Source organism: Pseudochaenichthys georgianus, chromosome 12 (assembly GCF_902827115.2).
Source record: "Pseudochaenichthys georgianus chromosome 12, fPseGeo1.2, whole genome shotgun sequence".
NCBI classification, from domain to species: Eukaryota; Metazoa; Chordata; class Actinopteri; order Perciformes; family Channichthyidae; genus Pseudochaenichthys; species Pseudochaenichthys georgianus.
The window spans coordinates 15,477,392-15,503,421 of NC_047514.1; the positions used below are offsets into that span (position 1 = coordinate 15,477,392).

At 43.3% G+C, this 26,030-nt stretch overlaps 1 protein-coding gene across 1 annotated transcript in view; it reads left to right on the forward strand.

The window, feature by feature from the left end:
* LOC117455880 (astrotactin-2-like) overlaps positions 1 to 26,030 on the forward strand; it is a 337,211-nt gene that overhangs the window by 200,103 nt on the left and 111,078 nt on the right. The window contains exon 11 of the mRNA XM_034095512.1: positions 21,086 to 21,236. Coding sequence (XP_033951403.1) covers positions 21,086 to 21,236 — 151 coding nt within the window. The remainder of the gene's footprint in view (positions 1 to 21,085; positions 21,237 to 26,030) is intronic.

Here is a 26,030-nt window from a genome sequence, read left to right on the forward strand (position 1 = left end):
ATTCTAAAGTAGATGACGGTGTATGTGTGTCATTTAAGAGGAAAAGATGCCTGTTTTTGTTGTTGTTATTACTGTCAGGAAATGTACAACCTAACCCTGGTCCGCCCAGTAGTAATAGTCAGATCGCTACTCCTGCTGATTTTAAAGCTAGGTCTGGGTTGGGTTTCATCCACTTGAATGTGCACAGTCTGTTAGGTAAACTAGATTTTGTCCGTATCTGGGCAAAATCGACTGACGCTGACGTCATTGTCTTATCTGAAACATGGCTAAATAAGTCTATTTTGGCCTCTGACATTGCCTTAAATGGTTTTAATGTGTATTGTACCGACCGGCCTAATAAAGGTGGTGGCGTTGCAATTTATGTTAAGAATAAGTTCAGTGTAACCACATTAGTTTCCAAATCGATCAGTAAGCAATTTGAATTTTTAGCCTTAAATATAGAAGTGGCAAAGGGTCAACAGGTCATGGTAGTGAGTTGTTACAGACCCCCCCTAGCTGTCAAAGACTCCTTGTCTTCACTAGCAAATCTTTTATCACAACTAGACTACAAGGAAATAGTCCTACTCAGAGATTTTAACTGGGACTGGTTAACTGCAGTGTCAGAGGATTTTAAAAACCTTTGTATCTCATTGAATGTGGACAGTCCTACTCGCCCAAATATTAAGTCCCCTAATAAATCCTCCCTAATTGATCTCATTTTAACTAATGTTCCCCATAAATATTCATCTGTGGGAGTATTTGCAAATGATCTTAGCGATCACTGTGTTGTGAAGGAGTAGGTAGCACTTCTCCGCGCCGTTCCTATGAGCTTGCTTTAAAAGAAGGAACACTCAAAACAACCAGGACGAGGGTTAAACAAATATCTGTTTTAATCATAAAAGGTAATAATGCAATACAATATAATACATTACCATACCATATAAAGCCATATCATATCATATCCGTAATGTAAAAGAGTAGGCCCACTCCTGCCCTGATTCACGTGCCGCCCCGACCCTCCGGTCCGGGCCGCGCGAGAAGAGAGGCAGAACAAAAAGATGCACAGCTTCTCAATACCAATACCAACAGAAACAGGAAGGGTGGAGTTTCATTTGGGAGATACCAAAAAACCCTGTCTCACAGGGAATCAGCGCGGGCCAGCAGAGTATCAAACAGTTTTTAGTTTGAAGCAAAACACATTCTTATTATGTAGCTTATCACACAATAGTCCATATGTTTTCCCTCTATGAAAGCCAAAGGTGTTGGGAAGGCCTGCAGGATGCACATCATTATATCTGGGGAAAATGTCCCTCGCAATTTGCAAAGCCTATCAATGGTTTAACCAAGAAAAACACTCAAAGGGGTAATCTTTTCACTCAAAACAGAACTCACAAGTAATTCTGCATCTTCCCTCTTAAAAAATAGCCTAAAAACATCCTTTTGATAAACGGGTAAAAGTCAAAGAAAAAGACTATTGCGCTAATCTACTTTTAAGAAAAAGGGAACATTGTTTCAGGAATCTATAAAAAACATCTCTATATTTAAGAGGGAAAATGTACTTTTTGTTCCTTCAACTATTAACACACAGGAATGTATAAACCCACACATATATTAGGGATAGCATGATGCAATACACCTCCTATATATGGGTGACATTAAAATGAATATACCAAAAATATGCTGCCTCACTTCTTCTGTACAATATCTTACATCAATTTCCACAATTCCCCCTTTTGCACTCTTTTAAAAGAGTTCAACTTACACAAGGCACTTGAAACATAACTATTGTCATTCCTCTCCACTGTGTTCATCTCTCAACATTATATTTAGAGCCCTTTAAACATTTGGAAACAGCCCTTCATAGCAATGTCTTATGGCAGAAGGAGAGGGAGACCAAAACATGTCAACAAACTGCGTCCTTGTCTGCTGAGTCTCCATACTCGTCCTCTCCCTCCGAGACATAGGCCAACAGTGGCATTTGATACGGAGGGGGAGAAGCAGCTTTTCCCTCAATGGTGGAACTGATTAGTCTGACACATAATGAGCGGATGCACGGCACACAACAACACCCACATGTTATTAAAATGGCCAAAAAAGTACCTACAGAAATAAAAAGAGACATTATTAAACCCTTCCATTGACCAAACATGTTAGTAAACCACTCTTCAAGGGTCGGTAAAAAACGTATATGCCAACGTATGGTATAACAACCCAAGTTATCAAGAATGCTGTGGACCAAGGGGTCATTCAACCTTGACTTTTTTAAGGGTTACAATGTACATACAGTAGGGCGGACAAATAGACGACTATTCCCAATAGTAGTAGCGACCAACCGGTTATCAGGAAATGCAGGGCTCCTTCAGACCTTTTTCATTCTCTGAAATGTTCTGGTCTCTTTGTCAGCTGTAAAAAAATCCCTTAAATATGAGTTAATAAAAGGTCCCTCAAAAAAATGGTTTAATAAAAGTTCCTCAAAAAATGGTTTAATAAAAGTTCCTCAAAAAATGGGATATTAAAAGTTCCTCAAAAAATGGGATATTAGAACAAAATCCACACCGGCTATATCCACCAAAAATGGGGTACAAGAACAAACTCCACACCCGCTATATCCACCTGTTTCAGCGGAGAGTGGAGTCCCCTGTGCCGTCCTGGCTTGCCGTGTCTTTGTCCCCCCGATCCGCTGACGGCGGCTTCTGGGCTGCCTGCTAGAGAGATGTCTTCCTTCTCCTCCGGCTCGCTGATGGCGGCTTCCGAGTCGATGCTGAATAGATGTCCTCCCGATCTTCCTTCTCCGGTCCGATGATGATGCCTCCCGGGACGACTGCTGGATGGATGTCCTCGAGGTCCTTCTCCTCCAGTCCGCTGATGACAGCATCCGAGTCGACCTCCATGACGAGAGCCAGATCCGTCCTGATGTCGTCCCCTGGTCCTAGCAGGTGGTTTCCCCGCACACTGGCTCCAGTGGTACCAGTTGTCCCCCTTTCCTTCTAGGCGGACGGCATGGGATGTCCTCTGGGTCACTCGGTAGGGGCCGGAAAACCTGGGGTTGAGCCACTTTGTCCTGATGACAGTCAGCCTCCTGCGTCTCGGGTCCCCCTTTTGGCGTCAGCAACCTGTGTGGAGAAATCTGATACAAATCCCTCAAGCCTACGCTAATTGTGCAGCTTCAGATTCTTAATACTTGGACTGTGCCAACTAAATAAGAACCCCAACATATTTAGGTAAACTAAATAACATATTTCAATAGCTCTGAATTTCTGACAAGCATCTGTGTTTATTTTTAAATGAAATCCTTGAGATCCCATTAAAAATCTAAATATGATTTGAACTGTTAATGTTTCTGGTAAAGAAACACACTAATCTTATGGATTCAAAAACAACCAAAATCACAATACTAACTAAGTGAATGGCTTCTGGTAATACTGCTTCTACCCGTCAGTGCTTAAATATTATCCCGCTGAAAAAATGAATACAGAATTCCCACAAACTGTCATCAAATGTCTTTCTATTATAAATCTAGATGAAATGTATATCCCCATAATGACCTAAACAATAAAGTCTATGGCTTTTACTTCTTTACCAGGCTAGTTACATGATGTTGTCTAAATTACATTTTGTCTCATTACATTACTATGTTTTAGCTTAACTGTAAATATGTTCTTTCTACATTTCAAACCTCAGTTACTTTAATACCTGTTGAAACATTAGTTGAAACATTACTCACAGGTCAACTTCTTCAGTATTCCATTCTGGACTTACATCTCTCTGGTAGCCCCTTGGCCACTGATTCTTTATCTGTGTTACCTGCTATAACTCAATCAATATTAGAGACATGTCAACATTCATCAAACAGTATCTTATCCCCAGATATTATTATCTTATTCCTGCTTCTCTGGAAGTTTTTCCTTGTACGATGTGAGGGTCTAAGGACAGAGGGTGTCGTATTGTCATACTGATATTCTGAACACACTGTGAAGACCACTGAGACAAATGTAACATTTGTGATATTGGGCTATATAAATAAACATTGATTGATTGATTGATTGAGATATGGAGCAGGTCAATTCTAAAACTGTCACTCAATGGTCAGATTGAACAATCGAGTTGGGGCAGTAGGTTCCTTTCAGTCCCTAAATGAAAAATGTACATTGTGAAGTTTACACTCCCCCTTTTTTACACATTAACTCATGTGTAAACAAAATCCTGTATGGGAAGAAAACCTTCAGGTAATAATGGATTATAAGAAAATACCACACATTTTTCCCAAATGTACATCCATCATTTCCACAGTAAACACTTCAGTGAAATTAAGTGTTTCTCTCCATCTTTCAGTCCTAAAAGAAACATAATCTTCATGTTTTAGTTTGAGTTTCACATTCTGCAAACTGCCACCTCCTGTGGGAGTGAAATGTCAAGTAGATTAGAAACGGGTCACATGTGCGGTTTCCCCTTTTGTGGAATGTTAGGAAACCTCTCATTTCACACAGAGCCCCATACATAATGTGTTAGTCCAAAAACATGCTTGATTAGTCATTGTTTTAAATCATGCAGTTGCACTGATCAGATGCAGACATACACTCACTCACACTGTCAGGTTGTAAAGTCAAGTTTGGTCAGGTTCACCTCAGAGTCAGTCATTGACATTGCCTTCCCAAGTTACCCTGTTGGTCAGGGTCAAAGGTCAGTTGGTCTCAGTCTTTTTGGCCATGTGTCGTGCTCTGCAGAGACTTTGATGCTTCAGCATAGGCCAGTATCCGTTGTCTATAAAAATCTGTATATATGGAGCGCCATCATTTATTAATTCACAATTACAACTACAATGTTCAAGATATCTCCAACCCCTCATTGGAACAGCTGTTTCCCACATTCCCTGAACAGTGTCTAGCCAAAAAATGTCACTTCCCCATTGTACACCACTGCAGTTCATCCACATATAATCCACATCAAAATGTCCAATAGATCTATTTCAGAAACTTGTGCACACAATTATTATCTTGAGTCAAACCTCTACTACGACCTGTGTAGCTATTCATCGGTCACTATACCCATGTATCTTCAATTCTGGTATACCTAAAAAACAATGTTAACGTATTTAACCGTGCGTGGAAACCTGGGTGTCCGAACATGTAACAATCACTCCTTCCTTTATCAAGGACCTAAAAACAGAAGTAATTTCATCAATGGTTTGTAGCTGAACTTAGGAATTATCCGTAGGTATGTTTTTACTTTTTAACATCTCTAAATGTCAGTTAATTACTAACTAAATGAATGTCCATTAGGAGGTGGTGCCGCTAGTCCTCTAAACTCATAATCTGGTGCCGTGTGCTTCCTGTGAAGCTGCAAGTAAGATTTTAAAACCCACTGCAGGGTGGGTCGAGTGACCCCTCCTCCCTATTGGTCGTCAATAATATGCACCCTTACAATGGGTGATTGAAGGCCCCACATTATTTCCCATTTCAGCATCAGCCTTCTTTACTCTAAAATTACTTTTTAAATAGGAATATGTAGAAATGGAACAAATATTCAATCTTCAGAAAAGTTATTAACCAATGTCTATCTAGTGAATAGCCAACATATTTTAAAATGTCATATGTATAAAAATAAGCCTAAATACTCCCTTACCATCAAAGTCCAAATCTAGACATAAGGTGAACAGTTTTGGTAACGGACAATTTAATCTAAAAACAAAACAAAATTGGACTTGTGTCCTTGTTATTTGTTCTTCAAAATACATTAGCAAATACCCTGCGAAGTATTCGCAACATAACTAACCCTCCCTAGGATATGAAATCCATTCATCCCTTTACTCATAGTTAGTTTATTTGTCTAGATTATTATGTGTGACCTAATAATCAGATGTCTTGTTTGCCAAACAAGGATATTAAACTTGAATCTTTTCAATATTCCAGACCATCATTTAAATAATCAGCCTCCCTTCTCAAACACTAACCCTATTGTTCTACACCACCCTCTGGAAAACTCTTGCACAGTTATGCTGTCAAATCATCGCATAATTTCTTCAGAGTCTGAACAGTCTGAGACCAGCCTGTCTCAAGATATTTTCTTAATGTGAACAGTCAGTGATGCGTTGTCCTCTGCAGCTGTAGTCAATAGGATCAATGAAACTCTTGTTTTGCACTGGGATGTCCTGAGGGGGAAGGCACCTCTGGATCAATGTGCTACAATCAGCAGACACACGTTGTCCTCTGCACAGCAGGAATCCCCCAAAACTGCTGTTCCTCTTCACACCACTGTTGCCTTGGCAACGAGGTACACGCAAAATGTCAAACAATCCTCAGAGATGCGTTCTTTGCACAGTTCTTCTGTTTCTGTAGTGAGCAACTCTTCACCAACACACTGATTCAGAGTACAACCCAAAGGTGGCGCACAACTTTCCAGTGCCGCTGTAATCACAATAAATCAGCAACTGGAGATAAACTCAATTTAAATCTCTCCCCCAAAGGGTTACAAAATAAAACGGCTGAGTGTCTATATGGTCAGGAATGCTGAAACATGTGAATGATAAAACAAATCAATGGCAGTAGTCTACCCAGATTCTTTACTCCATTAAAAGCAGTACAACCACATTGTAAAATCTCTTTTGTCTAGTTGAAGTCCTGCTTCTAAAATTCTAGTCAAACTGATGATTTATCTTTAGAAACCATGAGGAATGACAGTTCTCATAAAACACTATTCTTCCTTACTTCAGTTCTAAATCAAATGAGCCAAACAGGGAAACCCCTTTAACCACTTTCTTATTCCATTCTTTAACTGTTTGTCTAAGTTGTGTTACAAGCAGGTTAGATCTGTAACAAAATACAAAACTAACTGTATTTAGCGCTATAATTGAAAAACAAGTAATCTGATCACAGTTAATGAACATATATCTGTGAACACTTATTATTGGTGGAAAGGTTTCCTCACAAAATGTAATCTCCATTACTAAAGCTAAAACCTGAAGAAATCATCACGGAACAGTTTTCTGTCCTTATCAGTTAATTGTCTCAATACAAACTAAAAAGCGTTTTGAAAACTCCCACTCTTGAGAACATCTCAACACTTTATTCCATCTGAGCACGAGTGTTTGACAGACACGCCCTATTCATCCAAAACGGTCTTTAATGGTATCAATTGTGAACTTCCTTAATATGAATTGTAAATGCAACGTATGTTCTCTTTAGAACACAGATAGGACAGTAGCTGCTGAAACTGGTTAATAGCAGTTTTCTGTCAACCTAGTTAAGCATGTTGTTGTTATATCTAGTAAATATATTTTTATTTCATGTTTACTCACAAAACAATATGACATTATTTAGAATCAAGTTTTACTCTCTCTGAACTCTTCAACACATCTACTTCTCTTTCTCTTTCCTCCCTGTGCCCTGCAGCTGCCGGCCCAAGTTTCCCCTCATCAATCACCTCTGTGTGTTTGTGCAACACCTCTGTCATGCGTAACCATTTAACAGATTCCTTCTGACTGACAAACTTATATCAATCTCCCGTTTACTTTCAACTCTTTCTTCGTAAACTTACAAACACAATTAATGTCTACTAATGATATTACAAAAACTCTAGGTGGAATAATCCACTATTATGTTCAATTTGAATCAAACTTTAACCTGCATGTACTTCATATACTCAGCAAAACCTATTATTACTTTCCCTCAACGTTACTGTATGCAATAAATGCCTCTGAAATATAAGTAAACTTCTCAGTAAATGACAAATACCACGAAATTCACAATGCAATATTTCTTATTTATTTAAATATCTACGACACATTGATCTATTAATCTTCAATGTTATTCCCTCCTTTTTCAGAGGAAAGCTGTGAAGAAAAAGGGGGCTTTCTCGAACCCACGGTATCTTTACAGCCTGACTTCGCATTTATTTATCTGACTTTTCTCCCTTATCTATTAGTAATTATTCACAGAAAATGATTCCCCGTACAGTCTATCGAGCTTTTTTAGATTAATAACCCCACAGAACAAGAGAACGAGATTCCGTTCGTTTCAAAATGGCTTTTTGAAATGTGCGTATCTCTCCCTTGGATTTATGACATATAATACACTGCAGCTTCCTATGAGGCTGAAGAAGCATTATTCAGTTTCGTCCTGGATGGGTATCTTTTTTAGGAAACCCACTGGACTCCCACCGACGGAATTGCCGTATTGATTTCTGGAAAAACCCACAGGGCCTTGCACCTTCGTCTTACATTACTCGTCGCTTCACGTGCAGCTAACGAGTCAGTCGCAGGATTCTGAAAAATCCCCGAGGTTCCTAACCGTTGCTTTATCAATCTTAGTAGTCCGTTTGTTACCTACCTATGCTAAAATATGCATTGCACTCTTTACCGTAAATGACACCTGGAAATATCTTTGACAACTCTAAAATGTAGCTTGAGCCAATTACAGACCTTCGATAGAAACAGGCGTCCGTTTTACCTTTCAGTTGGATCCATAGTTGTCAAATATTATTCCAGGCATCTCCCTCCGTCCGCTGGCTGCCAGTGCTTCCTGAAAAAAAACAACACTCATGACGTCACCACGTCGGCACGTCCTCACGTCTCCACGTCCTCACGTCTCCACGTCATGACGTCAAGACGTCGGGGTTGCCATTTGAAGGAGTAGGTAGCACTTCTCCGCGCCGTTCCTATGAGCTTGCTTTAAAAGAATAAACACTCAAAACAACCAGGACGAGGGTTAAACAAAAATCTGTTTTAATCATAAAAGGTAATAATGCAATACAATATAATACATTGCCATACCATATAAAGCCATATCATAGCATATCCGTAATGTAAAAGAGTAGGCCCACTCCTGCCCTTATTCACGTGCCGCCCCGACCCTCCGGTCTGGGCCGCGCGAGAAGAGAGGCAGAACAAAAAGATGCACAGCTTCTCAATACTAACAGAAACAGGAAGGGGTGGAGTTTCATTTGGGAGATACCAAAAAACGCTGTCTCACAGGGAATCAGCGCGGGCCAGCAGAGTATCAAACAGTTTTTAGTTTGAAGCAAAACACATTCTTATTATGTAGCTTATCACACAATAGTCCATATGTTTTCCCTCTATGAAAGCCACAGGTGTTGGGAAGGCCTGCAGGATGCACATCATTATATCTGGGGAAAATGTCCCTCGCAATTTGCAAAGCCTATCAATGGTTTAACCAAGAAAAACACTCAAAGGGGTAATCTTTTCACTCAAAACAGAACTCACAAGTAATTCTGCATCTTCCCTCTTCAAAAACAGCCTAAAAACACCCTTTTGATAAACGGGTAAAAGTCAAAGAGAAAGACTATTGCGCTAATCTACTTTTAAGAAAAAGGGAACATTGTTTCAGGAATCTATAAAAAACCTCTCTATATTTAAGAGGAAAAATGTACTTTTTGTTCCTTCAACTATTAACACACAGGAATGTATAAACCCACACATATATTAGGGATAGCATGATGCAATACACCTCCTATATATGGGTGACATTAAAATGAATATACCAAAAATATGCTGCCTCACTTCTTCTGTACAATATCTTACATCAATTTCCACAGTTGTAGCCACATTTAGGGACACTAAGGTCCAAAAGGTTAAACCTCGCATTATCATCAAGAGAGACATAAAACATTTTGTGGAGCAGGGTTTTGTGCATGATCTGTTTGATTTTGATTGGGGTAAAATCGATCTGTGTGCTGATGTGGAAACCGCATGGTCTTATTTTTATCTTGGTTTTATGGAGATCATTGATAGACATGCACCCCTGCGTACATTTAGAGTAAAGGGACGAGACAATCCTTGGTTTTCTGCTGAGCTGTCTAGTCTCCTTCATGAGAGAAACAAGGCCTGGGCAAAGGCTAGGAAATCAGGCTCAGAGATAGAGTGGCTGCGTTTTAGGCAGCTAAGGAATAGCTTCACTTCAAATGTCAAAAGTGCAAAGTCGAAGTACTATTTGTCAGTTACCACAGAAAACCTAAATAATCCTAGGAAATGTTGGAAAGCAATACAATCGATATCAACCGGTGAGATCCGTAATGAGCTACCTCCGTGCCTTACCACAGCATCTGGCTCTATATCGGACAGGGCCACTATGCTAAATTGCTTTAATGAGCATTTTGTGTCCTGCGGTTCTATGTTTGATTCTGTGACTAACTCTGCTTCTGTGAACACTACAGTCTGTGACTCTGAACAACGTGGTCTGGAAAAACCTTTCAGTTTTACTCCTTTTACTGTCAATGTTGTTCATGAAGCCTTATCTAAGGCTGCGGCCACACGAGGACGAAAACGGCTAAACGCATAGGATTAACGCAAACGCAATCGCAAACAAGCTTCCGTCCACACGCAATAGTTATCCGGATAGTGTCTGCCCACACGAGACCGCTCCGTTTAGCTCCAACCGCTGGAGAAGCTGCAGTACATATGCAGGAGCCTGTACGTGGCGCTGTAACTTCCTCCACAAAAGCAGCGAAGAAGCATGGTTGTCATGGTTGCCCTTCTGTTTATTCTCCGCGGTGGGGGCCGAGGGAACCGGGCAGAGTTTTTCGCCAGTCAACGTGTATTAAAGTTTAAATCTTCCGGACAAAATTATAAAAGTGCCGGTCAAAGGTCTTCTTTGTTATTTATTGAGCTTTAAAACAAATGAATAACGACTCTATATATTATAATAATAAAATACACGGAGCCTCTCTTTTTCCTCCCTCTCTTCAGACAGCGTCAGTGTCTGTCTCATGCAGCAGCTGATCCAGTAATGAGTGACCCGGCCGACTGTAAAAATAAACATATTTATAACTAGTTTAGGTAGTTTGAGAGGTAACTAAAATAGCTAAGGGTGATGATCTGACTTGAAGTGTGTGTTTTGCTGCAGCGGGAGGAGCTGCAGGTGAGCAGAGCTGCGTGTCTCCGTCCTGTCAGATTAGACTTCACTCGCGAGAGAAAGATAAATAATCTGAATTCAGGGTGCAGTTTACTTTGACGCGGGGGTGAGCAGCAGAGGTGGGGAGAGGCGGGGCTATTGCCTCATCATTATTGCTGTAGATGTTGCACAAACAACTGTAGCATGGTCAATAGCGTCCGGAGCACGATAGCAACTCTGCGATCCGCCATTGTTGTTGTTGTTGGTGGCGAAACACTTCAGCAATGGCGCGGGGTAAGCGGAGGTGAGCAGAAGAGGTGGGGAGAGGCGGGGCTATTGCGCAATCACTATCAGTGATCTGAAAATGTTCGGATAGGGCGTACACACGGAGCCGTTTGACCCCCCAGAGAGTTGCGTATACCTTTCTATCCACCTTGGGACCCGTTATCGTTTCCTCAGTCGTTTAGTGCCGTATTCGGTCCTCGTGTGGACGAACGGTCTATATGACACTAAACAGTAACGCAAACGACCAAATTCGTTCTCGTGTGGCCGCAGCCTAAGCTAGATCCTAGGAAACCGGCTTAGAACTTAGAACCTTTCTTTTTAAAGATAGCTGCAGATTGTATTGCTCCACCTCTTAGTTCTCTTTTTAACCTCTCCCTCAGCACAAATACAATTCCAAAAGTATGGAAGTCTGCTTATGTCCTGCCTTTGCTAAAAGGAGGGGAGGCAACTATTTTAAATAACTATAGGCCAATCTCTAAACTGTCAGTTCTGGCTAAGGTTCTTGAACGCCTAGTGAGTGAACAGGTAAAGGAGTTTTTATGTACACATGACATCCTGTCTAATCATCAGTCAGGCTTCAGAAAGAAACACAGCACCATCACTGCCACAATGAAAGTGGTGAATGACATTACTAGTATTTTAGATAATAAGCAGAGTTGTGCAGCTCTGTTTATTGACCTTTCCAAAGCGTTTGACACCGTTGATCATTGCATCTTAAAGCAGAGGCTACTCAGTATTGGCATATCCAGCCTTGCAGTGGGGTGGTTTGTGAACTACCTCTCTGAAAGGTCCCAATGTATTCATTTTGATGGACTGTCTTCTGAGTGGTTAAACATTTCTAATGGTGTACCACAAGATTCTGTTTTAGGACCACTTTTATTCTCCATATATATTAACAGCGTAGGTGATAATGTGGATGAAACTACTTTACATTTTTATGCGGATGATACGTATTGTGCAGGTCCCACCATTAAGGAGGCTGTTGTTAAATTACAGGCTGTTTGTAACACTATTCAGACTCAGTTCTCTGAATTAAAGCTTATTTTAAATGTAATGCTCTTTTCAAAAGCAAAAAAGACACCAGAGCCTGTTTTAGATATTGTAACTACGCAAGGAACAAAACTTGAAGTTGTTGCCTGTTACAAATACCTTGGTATCTGACTTGATGATTGTCTCTCTTTTAAACTTCATGTCAATAACCTGCTAAAAAAACTGAGGATTAGGCTAGGGTTCTTTTTCAGAAACAAGTCGTTTCTCGCTTGAGGCCAGGAAAAGGCTAGTCACTGTGACCTTTTTACCTGTGCTGGACTATGGGGATCTGGTCTATATGAATGCACCTGCCAATTGCCTGAGCAAGTTAGATGCTGCGTATAACAGTGCACTGAGATTTGTGACAAACTGTAAAGCATTAACCCATCACTGTACCCTGTATGCAAGGGCTGGTTTGCTTTCACTAACTGTACGGAGGCTCAGTCACTGGTACATTTTTATATACAAAACCATGTTAGGGAAACTTCCATCTTATATCTGCTCCCTGATCTCACGGAGAATTGTAAGTGGCTACTGCCTGAGATCGAATGCTGTGCTTTTATTAAATGTGCCAACTGCTAGGACTGTGCAGCTCCACTGTCTTGGAATAGTCTGCAAATTAAATGGAAACTGAACAATCTGGTGCCACTAAATGTTTTTAAAGCTCGGTTGGATGCTACTCAATCGGAAGCTATTGGTACCTGTTTATGTGGATAATTTTGTAAATGATGCTGCATGATGTCCTTTTGTTGTTCTATTTATGTTGTTATGTTTCATGTGGAACTACTTGAGCAGGGGCCTATACTACGAACCTGGTTCAACCTAACCTGGATATGTTTGAGTTAGCCGGTTGGCCTAATCCAAAACATACGCGCTCTCGCTAAACTGTACTACGACGCTGGTTATCAAGTGGATCGCTCAAGCCAGCCGTTTCCTATCTAGTTAGGTGCGCGTTCACATGAAAGGGGTGGTATTTGGAGCATTCGACCAATCACAAACATGGAGAAGCGTACTGACAGCGCAGCGTCATACTTCCTGAATGAAAAGTGAACTTTAATACTAGTCAAAAATGAAGAAGTTAAACTTTAAACATCCATGACTTAAACACTTTATCCAGGATAAAAGCCACATAGCTGCACCTGCAAGGTGAATACAGCTGGTAACAGAACAAGTGTTTGAATGCGTACATTAACAGGTTTATGATATCACTGCTAAAACACGATCTGACTTCAATTACATTTGTCTCGAGTGTTTCGTCAACTTATGTGTTGCTTAAAATAATACTTCTGCATACAGTATGTGACACTGTGAGTGTTGCACGGCCAGATACGGCTCAGCTGACTCAGATAAGGAGATATATGATACATTATGAAGTGATATGCCGCGGACTGTACTTAATGTACTCTGATCCGGTTACTTATGTTGTGGCCGATATTTAAGTAAGCTTTCTTAACGCTAATGTTATAATAGTCAGATTGCTCTGAAGATGGAGGTGATATTCTATTCATGTTCACGTTCACACAGTCGGTGATTTTTGCCGGCCGTCTTTCCTGCGACGGAAGTTTTTCTGTATTTCCTTTCTCCTGTAATATGACTTGATCGCTTTAAACTCCGCACACTGAGCTCTGATTGGTCAGCAGGCGGTGCTTTCACTGAGTTGAGCTCTTAGCCTGCAACCTAACCTGGTCCCGACCAGGTTAGCTGCTTAACATATATTACCATGGAGATCTAGCCTGCTAAAAAGAGAACCAGCTTCGGATGACCGGAAAGCCGGAGTTTTCCCTGAATTTAGCCGGCTAAGCGAAAATCCTGCTTCGCAGTATACCCCCCAGGTCTCCCTTGGAAAAGAGATCAATGATCTCAATGGGATTTTATCTGTATAAATAAAGGTTTGAAATGAAATGATTGGGTTAGGAGGCCCCGCCATTGCCTCATAAGCAACCCAGGTAAACAGAGGAAAAGACTTAGAAGAACAGTGACAGTGACAATACAAAAAAAAGCCAGCGCTCAGCAGGGCATCTGTCCTCCCATCATTCAAGATGTTGTTGCTGTTTGTAGAGTCGAGTCACTATCACAACACACTGCGGTCTCTGCGGCCCCATTGCATCAGACAGTGCTTTTGTTTCTTTGAAAAGAGAAACACAGAGGTTGCTTACCCCTTGGTTCTCGCTGACAGCGGGCATGCAGAGCTCAGTGTATGGGCATGGCTCAGCATGCTCAAGGGAACACAGCAGCTGAGCTATACAGCATGGTCAAGCTGACATTTCTCAGAAGAAAGCACAAAGACATGGCTATTGGAAATGGTACTCTCCTGTGAGAGTGATTTATGTCCAAATGAAGAGTCTCTGACACACACACACGCTAAGTTCTGTATACATGAACAATAAATGGCATTTGAATAAATAAACTCAGATCTTATAAAATACAGGATAAAGTATCCTTCTATGGAGTTCCACAAATGAAAAACCTACGTCAAATGCTATCCTATTATGTCAAAAAGCGAAATAAATACATAAATAAAATAAATGATGAGTATGAGATTGAGGAAAATGTACTTATTGTTCCCTGTGTCCATGTTTAAGTGTGTGTGCATTTATTTGTTTTCCTTTGTTCTTATTCTGCTGTCCCCTTTACATTGCCAGTAAGGGCGGGCCTGAATGCATTGTCCTTGGACGGGTCCTGAGAGTGTATTGATGCAGAGTGGTGATTCCCTAGGCTCTCCATCAAACTGCCGTGACAAACATGTCCAATTACTGCCAATGCACCAATTAGTCTCACACATGACCCTCCATGAACCAGCACAAACCCCTGCATTCATCATTTGGGTGAAAGTTTTAAAACAGCTCATTTAAAAAGGCTTAACGCCTGTTATAGCACAACACACTCAGTTTGAAACTACTACTGGATTAGGTTTAGAACGGTTTACCTTTGTATTGCCAGTCACAAAACTATGTCGGAGGAAAAAATAAAGCATTCCTGTAGGCCAGGGATCACCAACTACATGTGTACGAGGGCCATCATTTATCCAATAGACACTTTCGCGGGCCAGCGATTTTTATATATAGCCCAGAATTTTGAAGTACCTGAGCGTGCTCCACTGCGCTAGTGGAGCACGCTCAGGTACTGTGGAGCGCATAAAGCTTAGCCGACTTTTCACGCTAACGCAGGATCACTTCTTCTTCAGGGCAGGGAAGGCTATGCAGTATGCAGGCTACTGTCCCGCAGCTGCTGCCTCTCTGTTGGACTCTGTTGGGGGGGTGCATATACTGCGAAGTCGCCGGAGCCTCGCAGCGGGGCTACTGCTGTGGACAGTGGAGCGCATAAAGCAGTTCTCATTCATAACACTCCGTTCGATGTCTCACTATGGGATGCGCCTCATCGCGGAGCAAACAGAAGCATCAATCTCATTACGCCAATCCTGATTGGCTGGTAATCTTGACGTCAACGTCAGGGGAAATCACCCCCTATAAGTAGCTTACGCCACGACGCATGCGTCATTCAAACACCTATTCTCGCTTCAGAGCACATCTCTAATAGTAGCCGGGCTAACTTAACAGTCCACAGACTGAACCAAAGCTAATTTCGGTCGACGGGCGTTAGCCGGCTACCCTATTCTGCCTCGCAGAAGAGTACGATATTAACACACCAGTTAGTATTATAGTCAACCTCGCCGTTCTTCCTCTGGAGTTAAGGTAAGGTTTTGACTTCAAGTTAGCAACACACCAGTTGCTAGCTTGTGTTTTTTCCCCTCACTGCCGACATCACGGTAGCGAGGACGCTTTTTTCTTCTCTCTTCCGCGGAGGAGAAAAGGATTACAGGAATATTACCATGCCAGGTAATATCATTGAGAGAAAAAGATCCACGCTGTCCTTTTTTCCCCGGATTAAAGACAGATCGGTAAACACTTTTTTCTCGACGTACCTGTTGCGAGTGGGCCCTCTCCACGCCTCACGGCGAACGAGATGGACGCCTCTCTCCCTCACACCAGAGGAGTCAGGAATTCGGAGGCTCGGCGCTGCGGTTGCGGGTTGAAAGTGTCAGGCACAGACTCACACCAGATCTGTTCGTCCTGCCTCGGGCTGGAACACGCCCAGGAGGCCATTGACAACCCCGGCTCGTGCGGACATTGTGCCCGCCTCACCGTGAAGAGCCTCCACTGAAGGTTAGCACAACAAGCTAGCCTGTCGGGACGGGACCCCCTCATGTCCACTGATCTGCCGACCGGCAATCAAGACACGGGGGCGTCTGCCGCAGAGATGGAGCCCCTCACTGCGGTCTGGGGCTCACCGACAGCGGCACCCGCAGAACCGGAATCCTGCGCCATATCAGGCCGAGATCCGGTGGCGGCAAGAAACGCGGGAACGGGGCCCCACGCTATACCAAGCTGGGGCTCCCGGCTGGACCTCACCATGGTTTCACCCGCGGAAGATGTCCTGGAGTTAGACTACATGGAGGACGAAGAGTATACCTCTGAGTTCCTCCTGTCTGACTCGGATGAGCAGGAAGACGACATCTTCATGTCATCGGCTCAGGCTGCAAAGCCGGGAGCGATGGCTGCTCTCCCGGGCGATAGCACACCAGCTTCGCCCTGTCTCAGTATGGACCTACAAGCTGTGTGTCAGCGTGCTGCGGCCAGACTAGACATCCCATGGCCCGAAGTGGCCAAGGAGACTTCCAGGTCCCGTTACGAGGGGAAACTTTTTTCCCAAACAACGAGGACGAAGAGGCAACTCCTTCCGGTCTTCCCGGAGATGTTGGATGAGGTGTCGGTCTCGTGGAGAGACCAGCCCTTTAGCAACAAGGCCCCAATCCAGGGTGCCTACTCCCTTGACTGTGACGGTATGGAGAGGCTCGGCCTGCTCCGTATACCGCCCATGGAACCGCTGGTAGCAGCCCACCTCCTACCGAGGATGGGCCCGTCACCGAGCAGGAACCCCACGCTGCCAGCAAACAAAAACGGACCGATTCCAGTCTACCATGACGGAACGGGCCTACAGAGCCGCAGCATTGTCCGCCAGGGCTCTGAACGTTTCCTCGATGCTAACCGCGTACCAAGCGGAGCTCTGTGAGGATATGTCGAGCAATCCTGGACCGGCCACTCTGGACGAGATAGCCGCGGTCACAGACATTTGTCTCCGTGTCCAACGCTGCGCCGTCCAGGCCACGGGCAAGATAATGGGGATAATGGTGGTGCAGGAAAGAGCTAGATGGCTCAACCTCACCAACCTCCCAGACCGGTAAAAGGAAGATGTGCTTGACATGCCCATCGTTCCCGAGGGGATTTTCGGCTCCGCTCTCGCTTCCATGCAGAGGAAGTGCGAGTCGAAAAAGAAGGAAGACGAGGCCCTCCACCTCTGTCTCCCTCGAAGGGTCCAGCCGCTGCCTTTGCAACGGTGGCCCTTCGCCCAACCGAGCTCTGCTAGGTTCAAAGTACCAGGAAAGCAGAGGTCGCAGCCCGCCCCGAGTCCCCAGCCCAGGCAGGAGATGAGGGCGAGTTGGCCTAGAAAATCTCCGGTTCCGGCTGCAGCCCAGGCGCAGCCAACCCAGAATTTCGGCCAGCAGTCGAGGAAGAAGAAGCGAGCGGCCTGACAGCCCCTCCTTCTCCCCTCCGTGACAGAGCTGGAAGTTCTTTCCCCGGCTCTAAATGTGTCCCCGCCGCCTCGAGAGATGCCTCAACGTCATCCTCAAGTCCGCATAAAACACATGTCACATCTTTCTTGTCTGAATAAACCATTTTCCGCTGACGCATCCAGGCTCCGGCCAAGGGTGCAGCTCAAAAAAATGAAAAGAAAGACAATAAACAGTCCGTTAACTATAAATCCCCTTCTGAGAGCAGCTACGGCCTCTCTCAAAAGGCGGATAATAAACGGGTCTGTGAAGGCACCACCGCCACACGCATGTGCAGTGCCGGTTGGGGCTTTAAGGGCACTACCGTCACGCGCATGCGCAGTGCCGGCTAGAGCTGTAATGGACAGCCCGCCAATTCTCCCCCTTTTAAGAGCAGCTACGGCACCTCTCAAAGGACGGATTATTGACGGGTCCGTGAAGCCACCGCCACACGCATGCGCAGTGCCGGCTGGGGCTTTAAGGGCACCACCGGCACGCGCAGGCGCAGTGCAGACTGGAGCTGTAAAGGCACCTCCATCACGCACATGCGCAGTGCCGGCCGGAGCCGTAAGAGTGACATCCCAGCTGGCTCTAAGGAGCATACAGCAGGAGATACTCACAACGTCTGCATGGGCTTCTCAAAACAGTTATAATTTATCTGTTTTCACAAACCCAGAGAGAGTCAACCCATATGCTGGAGAGAGAGGTGCTCTCTCTCCTAGAAAGAAGGGTTTTATCTATAAAGCCCACCGAGCGGAGTCAGATTACGGAGGAAAATGTCCTCGTAAAGCACCCGCTCAACATGGGTCTCATAATAAAACTAAACCCCGAACGCCACGGCGTGCGGAGAGTATTGGTTATTATGAAATGCGTAGTGGCACTACACCCGACTTTTCCAGTGCGGGACGCGCCTACGGGTGCAGTCCTTTCACGGAAGGTGGTCACCACGGACGCAGGTCAGACGGGCTGATATGGGATTTACGAAGGTCGCCCGGTGAGAGGTCCCTAGAACAGAGACTTCCAGCGGGCACACTCTCTTTAATGCACGATTTAAACGCACCGTTAGGCGTGGACGCACTCGTACACGATTGACCTCCGGGTCCTCTGTACGCGTTCCCACCCCTGGCTATGTTACCCTTAACTCTGGCCAGAGTGAAGGAGCAACGCCACACACTTACTCTGATGTTTCCACCCGAGCCCGCAATATATGGGCTGGCGGAGATATATCAGCTGTTGTGCGGGCAGCCATGGCAGCCCCCACCACGCAGGGACAGATTGTCTCAGGCGGGGGGGGGGCGATCCTTCACCCACGCCCAGAGCGCGGGGCACTATGGGCCTGACCCGTGAGTGGTACAATCTGAATACAGTGGGACTCCCTCAGAAGGTGATAAACACTATTCAGAGTGCGAGAGCTTCCTCCACCAGGTCTCTTTACGACTGTAAGTGGAGGGTGTTTGAGGAGTGGTGACTTCAAGAAGGGCACATCTCCTTTCAATGTCCTGTCGGGGTGATTTTATCATTCCTACAGGACTTGATCGATAAACACAGAGCTTTCTCCACGATCAAGGTGTACCTGGCTGCTATTGCTGCATGCCATGTGGGCTTTGAGGGTAAGACGGCTAGCCAACATCCTTTGGTCTGCCGTTTTATGAAGGGAGCTCGCAGGCTCCTCCCTGTCTCCAGGTCGCTGGTGCCCTTATGGGACCTGGCAGTGGTTTTAAATGGGCTCAAAATGACCCCATTTGAACCCCTGGAAGGAGCTGACATGAAACATCTGTCACTCTAGACAGTGCTGTTACTGGCCCTGGCATCCGCCAAGCGGGTCAGCGATATCCATGCACTGTCTGTACATCCCTCATGCACTCAGTTCGCCCCAGGGCAAACGAGAGTGTTGTTGAAACCCAACCCTGCCTTTACACCAAAGGTGGTTGGTTCGTGTACCCCGATTGACATTGAGGCATTTCCTCCGCAGCTGGTTTCCTCCGGGGAGCAGCAGCAGGATCTATTGTGTCCAGTCCGGGCTTTACACACATATATGGACAGATCAAAAGAGCTTCGTCTTAATGACCAACTCTTCGTGTCCTGGGCTAAACCTCACAAGGGTAAGCCTGTTACTAAGCAACGACTATCCCACTGGATCGTGGAGGCGATTGCTTTGGCCTATACGAGTCAGAATCTGCAAGCACCTTCGGGTCTGCGGGCTCACTCGACTCGTGGTCTGGCTACATCCTGGGCTTTGTTCAAGGGTGTTTCCATCCAAGACATCTGTGCAGCGGCAAGCTGGTCTTCACCGCTCACTTTTGTCCGCTTTTACAGGCTAGACGTCTCCGCTCCAAGCGTGGCCCGAGCAGTGCTGGGCACCTTGTTGAGTCGGGACTCCACCTGTTAAATTCTGGTTGATCGGTGATCTTCGAGATAAGCTCGTCTGGCAATACGGGAGCTACAATATCCCATAGTGAGACATCGAACGGAGTGTTATGAATGAGAACTATAGGTTACTTACGTAACCCCAGTCTCAGAGTAACATGAAGTGAGATGTCTCACCAGACGGCCCTCCTTGCTATGGTGAAGCGAGAAGAGGTGCTTATTTTGAATGACGCATGCGTCGTGGCGCAAGCTACTTATAGGGGTGATGTCCCCTGACGTTGACGTCAAGATCACCAGCCAATCAGGATTGGCGTAATGAGATTGATGCTTCTGTTTGCTCCGCGATGAGGCGCATCCCATAGTGAGACATCTCACTTCATGTTACTCTGAGACTGGGGTTACGTAAGTAACCTATAGACTCTTCACTCTAACAAAGGATCACTTCTTCTTCAGGGCAGGGAAGGCTACGCAGTCTACTGTCCCGCAGCTGCTGCCTCTCTGTTGGACTCCGGTACTGCACATTACTCACGAGACGTTGTAAAAGAGTGGGGGGCGAACGCACTAACCCGCAGGCCTCAAGTTGATGGTCACTGCTGTAGGCTATTCAATAACAGCTCTGTTATTGTACATGTTCGTTATTGTATACTATGTATTACTATCCAGCCATTAAAGCTGACTCTCATAACCTTTTATTAAATAAAACATGAGCTTGGGAACATCACAAATAGTCATTAATAGTAGGAGGAAGGGTAAAGCCACCAACAGCCAACGATTTTGTCACACTATATACAAGCATTAATAGCTTCTTAATGGCACTAAACAGCAAGGTTAACAGCAAGGTCATGAGAGACAGCTTTCCAGGTGGTGAGGGATGTTCGGCTGCTCAGGCATTCTTTTTGTCCTTGTCATTACTTGTACCAGTGTATCTTTATTCACACTATAACAAATGTATAACACTTTTTTTCCATTCCAGGGAAGAGGCCATGATGTCTACTTACTTTGAGACAGTAGAAGACCTACTGGAGTCTTTTGGGCCTGTCCGTGACTGCTCCAAAGACAACGGTGGTTGTAAGAAGAACTTCAAGTGTGTGACTGACCGACAGACAGACTCATCTGGCTGCATGGTAAGTGAAGGCAGATGCCATATGCTGGTTTTGCTTCTAGATTACGCTAACTTTCTCTCTACCCACTCAAATCAAAGACATACATACATTTAGCACATTTACAGCTTGCTTAAAACATGGTTCACTGAGAACTACACCTCCACACACTAGTCTGTGTTGGCGACGTGTGTGTTACATGTTGTGGTCATGGATGTTGCCCCTCGTTTCTGCTATATGTGACATGTATAGTAATGTGTGTTGTTTGCATTTTATTGTTCTCGTTTATCCTTTCGCCTGTATCCACTTGCCTTTCATCCTTTTTTTAAAGCTAATGCTGTGGATGTATTGTGATTTTAAGGGTGTCCATTATCTGGCCGGGGACAACAGCTGGAAATTAGCAATGTTGGCTAAAGCTGCCCCATTTACTGTTGTTTGTGACAGTTGATCAATGGGGACTGTCCACGACACTATAAACAAATAAACTAAACTAACAAGTTAAACACACTAATTAAATAGTGTTATTTATTGTTTTAAAGCTCATTAAACTCAGCTCTGGGCCAGTGTTAAAGTTCTATGTTAATAATTGGATGGGTTAGAAGTATAATATCATTGTAATCGGGAGTAAAGGGGTTATGTGTATCTGTGTGTGAGAGAGAGAAATGTGCTTTCCAGTGATAGACCAACTGATAAAAGGCCTAGTAGTTACATGTTTCATCTGTCAGCCTGCTGTCAGCTGAACTGGCACTGAGTTGTAGAAGCTAACTAGCTAGCTGAGCTCAGAGGGTGTTGACCACCAATTTCAGTGGAAAAGCAGACTAAAGCCATGATAGTATTGCTAGATCCAAGCCTTGAGTCTAGATAGAGACAGGAGCTTCATACAAACTGTTTGGTCATCATAGCTTCAATCGTGTCATGTCCCATTCATTGTTGCATCACTACGCTCCAGCATTTCCCTTAGATTTTAGGCATATTTCAGGAATCAGAATAAGACATTTTGACACACATAGCCTATTGCCCTAAAATGGACAATGAAACTAACAGAATGAGCCAGCATGTATAAGCTGTTCAAATAATGACCAGTGCATGTGCTGCTCAGCAGTCCTTGCAGGACTTTGCAGCAACAAGAATGATTGAGTATTGAATAAGTTCTAAAATGCATTCATTTACATAATCACCTCTTCTTAATGTTTCTCTCCCAAGATAATGCTACTCATTACATTTTCCTTCCATCTGCTGTATCCTAATATGACTTGTGTGCTATTTGCAAGCAATCTATTATATTTAATGTTCTGTTTATAGCCATAATTAGTATGCTTTGGTGTTACTGTATAGGTGTTTTAGTGTATGTATGGACACTATGGTTAGAAGCACTAATGACTCACACTGCTGTGTGTTCCCATGTAATAACTGTACACAGACGTGGACAAAATGACACTTTCTGCTCCAGTATGGTCAGGGTACAGGCAACATTCTTCAAGTACCAAAACTTTCACTGTGATTATGGTGGGGCAGTTATATTCATAACATCTGGACCAATAGGACCTGGTAAAGTGGCATCAGTGAGTAGATTGTTTGCTGGCTCATTGAGAGCTTGGACAGGGCTATACATGTACGGTTATTTCTGTTGTTCGTGTCAACCGAAGACAAACAGGGATAAAGCTATGTTCTTGTTTTTCCTTGTATTTTACCTGGAACCAAAAAATGCCTCTCCTCACGAAAGAACACCTTCTGTTGACAATACTACAACACTATTTCTGCCTGTTCTGTGGAATGGTTTAATGATAAGGAAAAGGATAACATCTTATGTGGAATCAACAAGAGTTAGATTGAAAAATAGCTGTCAAATAAAAAAATAAAAAGCGTTTATACTAGTTATTTTAGGCTTTAGGATTCTTTACGAAACTAAACTATGGATAGAAATAACCAATAAGTAATAAGTATGTTTGTCTTAAGGCTAAGCTGCCGAAATGATCCCTGCTGTCATGACATATTTGTGTCACACACCAAAGTTAAAGCTAGTGAGTCAGAAACACCTGCTGTGACCACTGCAGCTATAAGGTAGAGCAATTAATTGAGCTATTTTGCCTACAGTGAAGTTATTAGTGTTTGCTTCATTATTATTAACATCATATCCAGCACCGAGGTAACTACAGTCTATCCAGCAGCACAAGTCAATAAGCTGTGGCCTGTGAAGGCATGCTGCCAAAGATATGATCGACTCAGACCGCAGAGCCCTGAAGCCACGCTGAGCGCTATTAGCTTCTTTATTAAAAGTGTATTATTATTGAACGTGTTTTGTGTCCTAATTGCAGCACATTCGACGCAGCTTTGGGTCCAAACACCTACTAATTGCAAAGTAGATCGGATAAAGAGTTTTAGAGGTATGTGAAGTACAGTACCTACCCACACACAGAAAGACAGAGATTATTGCTGTTCAGTTTCAAGGAACCCCTTTTCTTCTGACAGTGTTTTATTCTGTCTGATAGACTCTGTAGAATAAACGTAATACTTACCTAGCACTTATCACGTTTTAAGCCTTTTCTATAGGCCTGCAATTCCACTTATTGTGCTCATTCCCTCTGCAACTCATCCCCCACAATTTACCTCCCACTGTGTTACCATGACTACTGCTCCATATTAATAAGCCTGACTCATTTTCCCCATCATTTATCAGAACCAAGCCACCTTTGACATGTGTAGTAGCTCAAGGCTTGTTTTTGTGACTAAGATGTGTTTTTTCCTCCATATAGTGGTAGATGCCTCCTTCTCCCATACTTATTGACAGAATGTTCATTATGGTTTTCCTGAAAATAAGACAACTCCTAATAACAACCCTGCTTGTTTGGTGTTCTTCCTCTGTGTCACAAAAGCACCTGTAATATGGATAGCCTTTTTAATTCTGCATAGCATTAGTTTATTCTACCAGGAATTCATCACATGTATAAATAGATTTTTTTATTTTTCAAACCAATTTTGTAAAATGAAATGTAGGAATATTTGATTTTAATCGCGGATAATTACAGAGAAATCCCTATTGGTCCGTGTTTAATGTAATTTCACAGTGGAAGTGTAGGAGCATTTTCATCCTCTATGAGCTGCATACTAAAATGAAACCGGTCAATAATATATGCAGCTAAGATGAATCCTTATAAGACCCACAGGTGAAAATAAGTAGACATGGAGAGAGAGAGAGAGAGTGTGTACAAAATTCAAATGATTTTGTGTGTCATATTCTACCACGTCAAGCCGCTGGACGTATTGTGACACATTTGATTAACAGTTTACACACACACCCATGAACTCATGGAAAACACACACTGTTTTTTCTCAGCTCTGACCATTTGCTGTGGCTGAACCAAGTCAAAAGACTGCCAGGAATTACAACCTTGAATAAAGAAAAAGCAAAATAACTATGGAAATATTTAACCACAGCTCTCACTTTTAGAAAGTATAAAATGGTTCCGAACAGTATCACTCCTCTGTGTGTGGCTGATTAATACCCAGACACAAATATTGACAAAGCCTAGACTTCAAAGATTAACTCCAAGGATCACAGAGGCAGTGGTATTATTTTCCTTTTCTGGCTCTTTTGGGTTGGTGTTATTTTAACCTGTCAGAGTGGGTGCTAATACAGAGCAGTGACACGCCACACGCAGGGTTTAAAATCCATTATCACAGGCAGTCTCTCAAGGCTGTCTGCTGCTCTAAAGACAGTTGAAATACATTAGCAATGAATTACATTTTAGTCTCAGGCAGTGCGGAAGTTTTGGAGACATTGCTTATTCCATGTTCTGCCTGGGAGCCAGACAGAGAGGATGACAGGTGGTTTATTATTGTACTATCTAACCTCAGTTTATAACAACAGCTGTTGTTAAGGCAGGTTAGCAATTTCAGTCAGACAATGTTTTTGTAACCGCACTTTTCCTTTTCATCTCTTGCCTCATCAAACACCAGGTGGTCAAATTAGACATACTGGCAAAGTGCTGGATAGGACTAAGCATCGTGTTGCTGTTCACATCAGAGCCAACACTGCTGTTTCCATGATCACAGGCACCTCTTTCAACTCTGTGAAATGGATAATGGCTTCTTGAATTGTCTCAGTACAAATGGTTCTGAATAGTCATCTTAAGCTAGAAGGGAATATTATAATTATCCATATAGAAAATCCTTAATTTAATTTGCAAGTAACACTAAGAAAGTAATCTTTAAAATGACAAATAAACCAAATAAAGTATAAAAGTACTGACAAACAGAATTGAACATAGACTAATAAGATGCAAAATAAAGACAGCAATTCCGATTGTCTTGCTTGAATCCTCAATGTATAATGTATGTTTAAATAGTATTAGTAGATGATATACACAAACTGGTTATGATTTTTATAAATTGATTTTATTTTGGTTGGCTAATACGGTATGTGTCTTGCTGCTGGCCCCTCCCACAGCTATACATGTCTTGCCTAACATGCAAATATTCCTGTCTGCTACTTAAAACTGGAAAGGTTGCCAGCCATTATCTTCTCTACTTATACACTGATTATGAAAAAATACCTCAAACAACCTAATTTAAAAACACTCAACCTATCCCTTTAAGCAAACAGAAACTAGACACAAGCTTAGCAAAGGTAGGACACTGCAGTAAATCTTCCATGACTCTCTCTTGATCAAAACAGTACTTGAACTTGAATTTAGTTATATTTAATTATGTTTCAACCCAGTAGCAGTGTGGGAAACTTCATTTGACACATGAGGATTGTGCCGGCAGGAACAATATAGCATTCACCCAGTGGTGTGGAATGAATGGTCAAATTCTCGT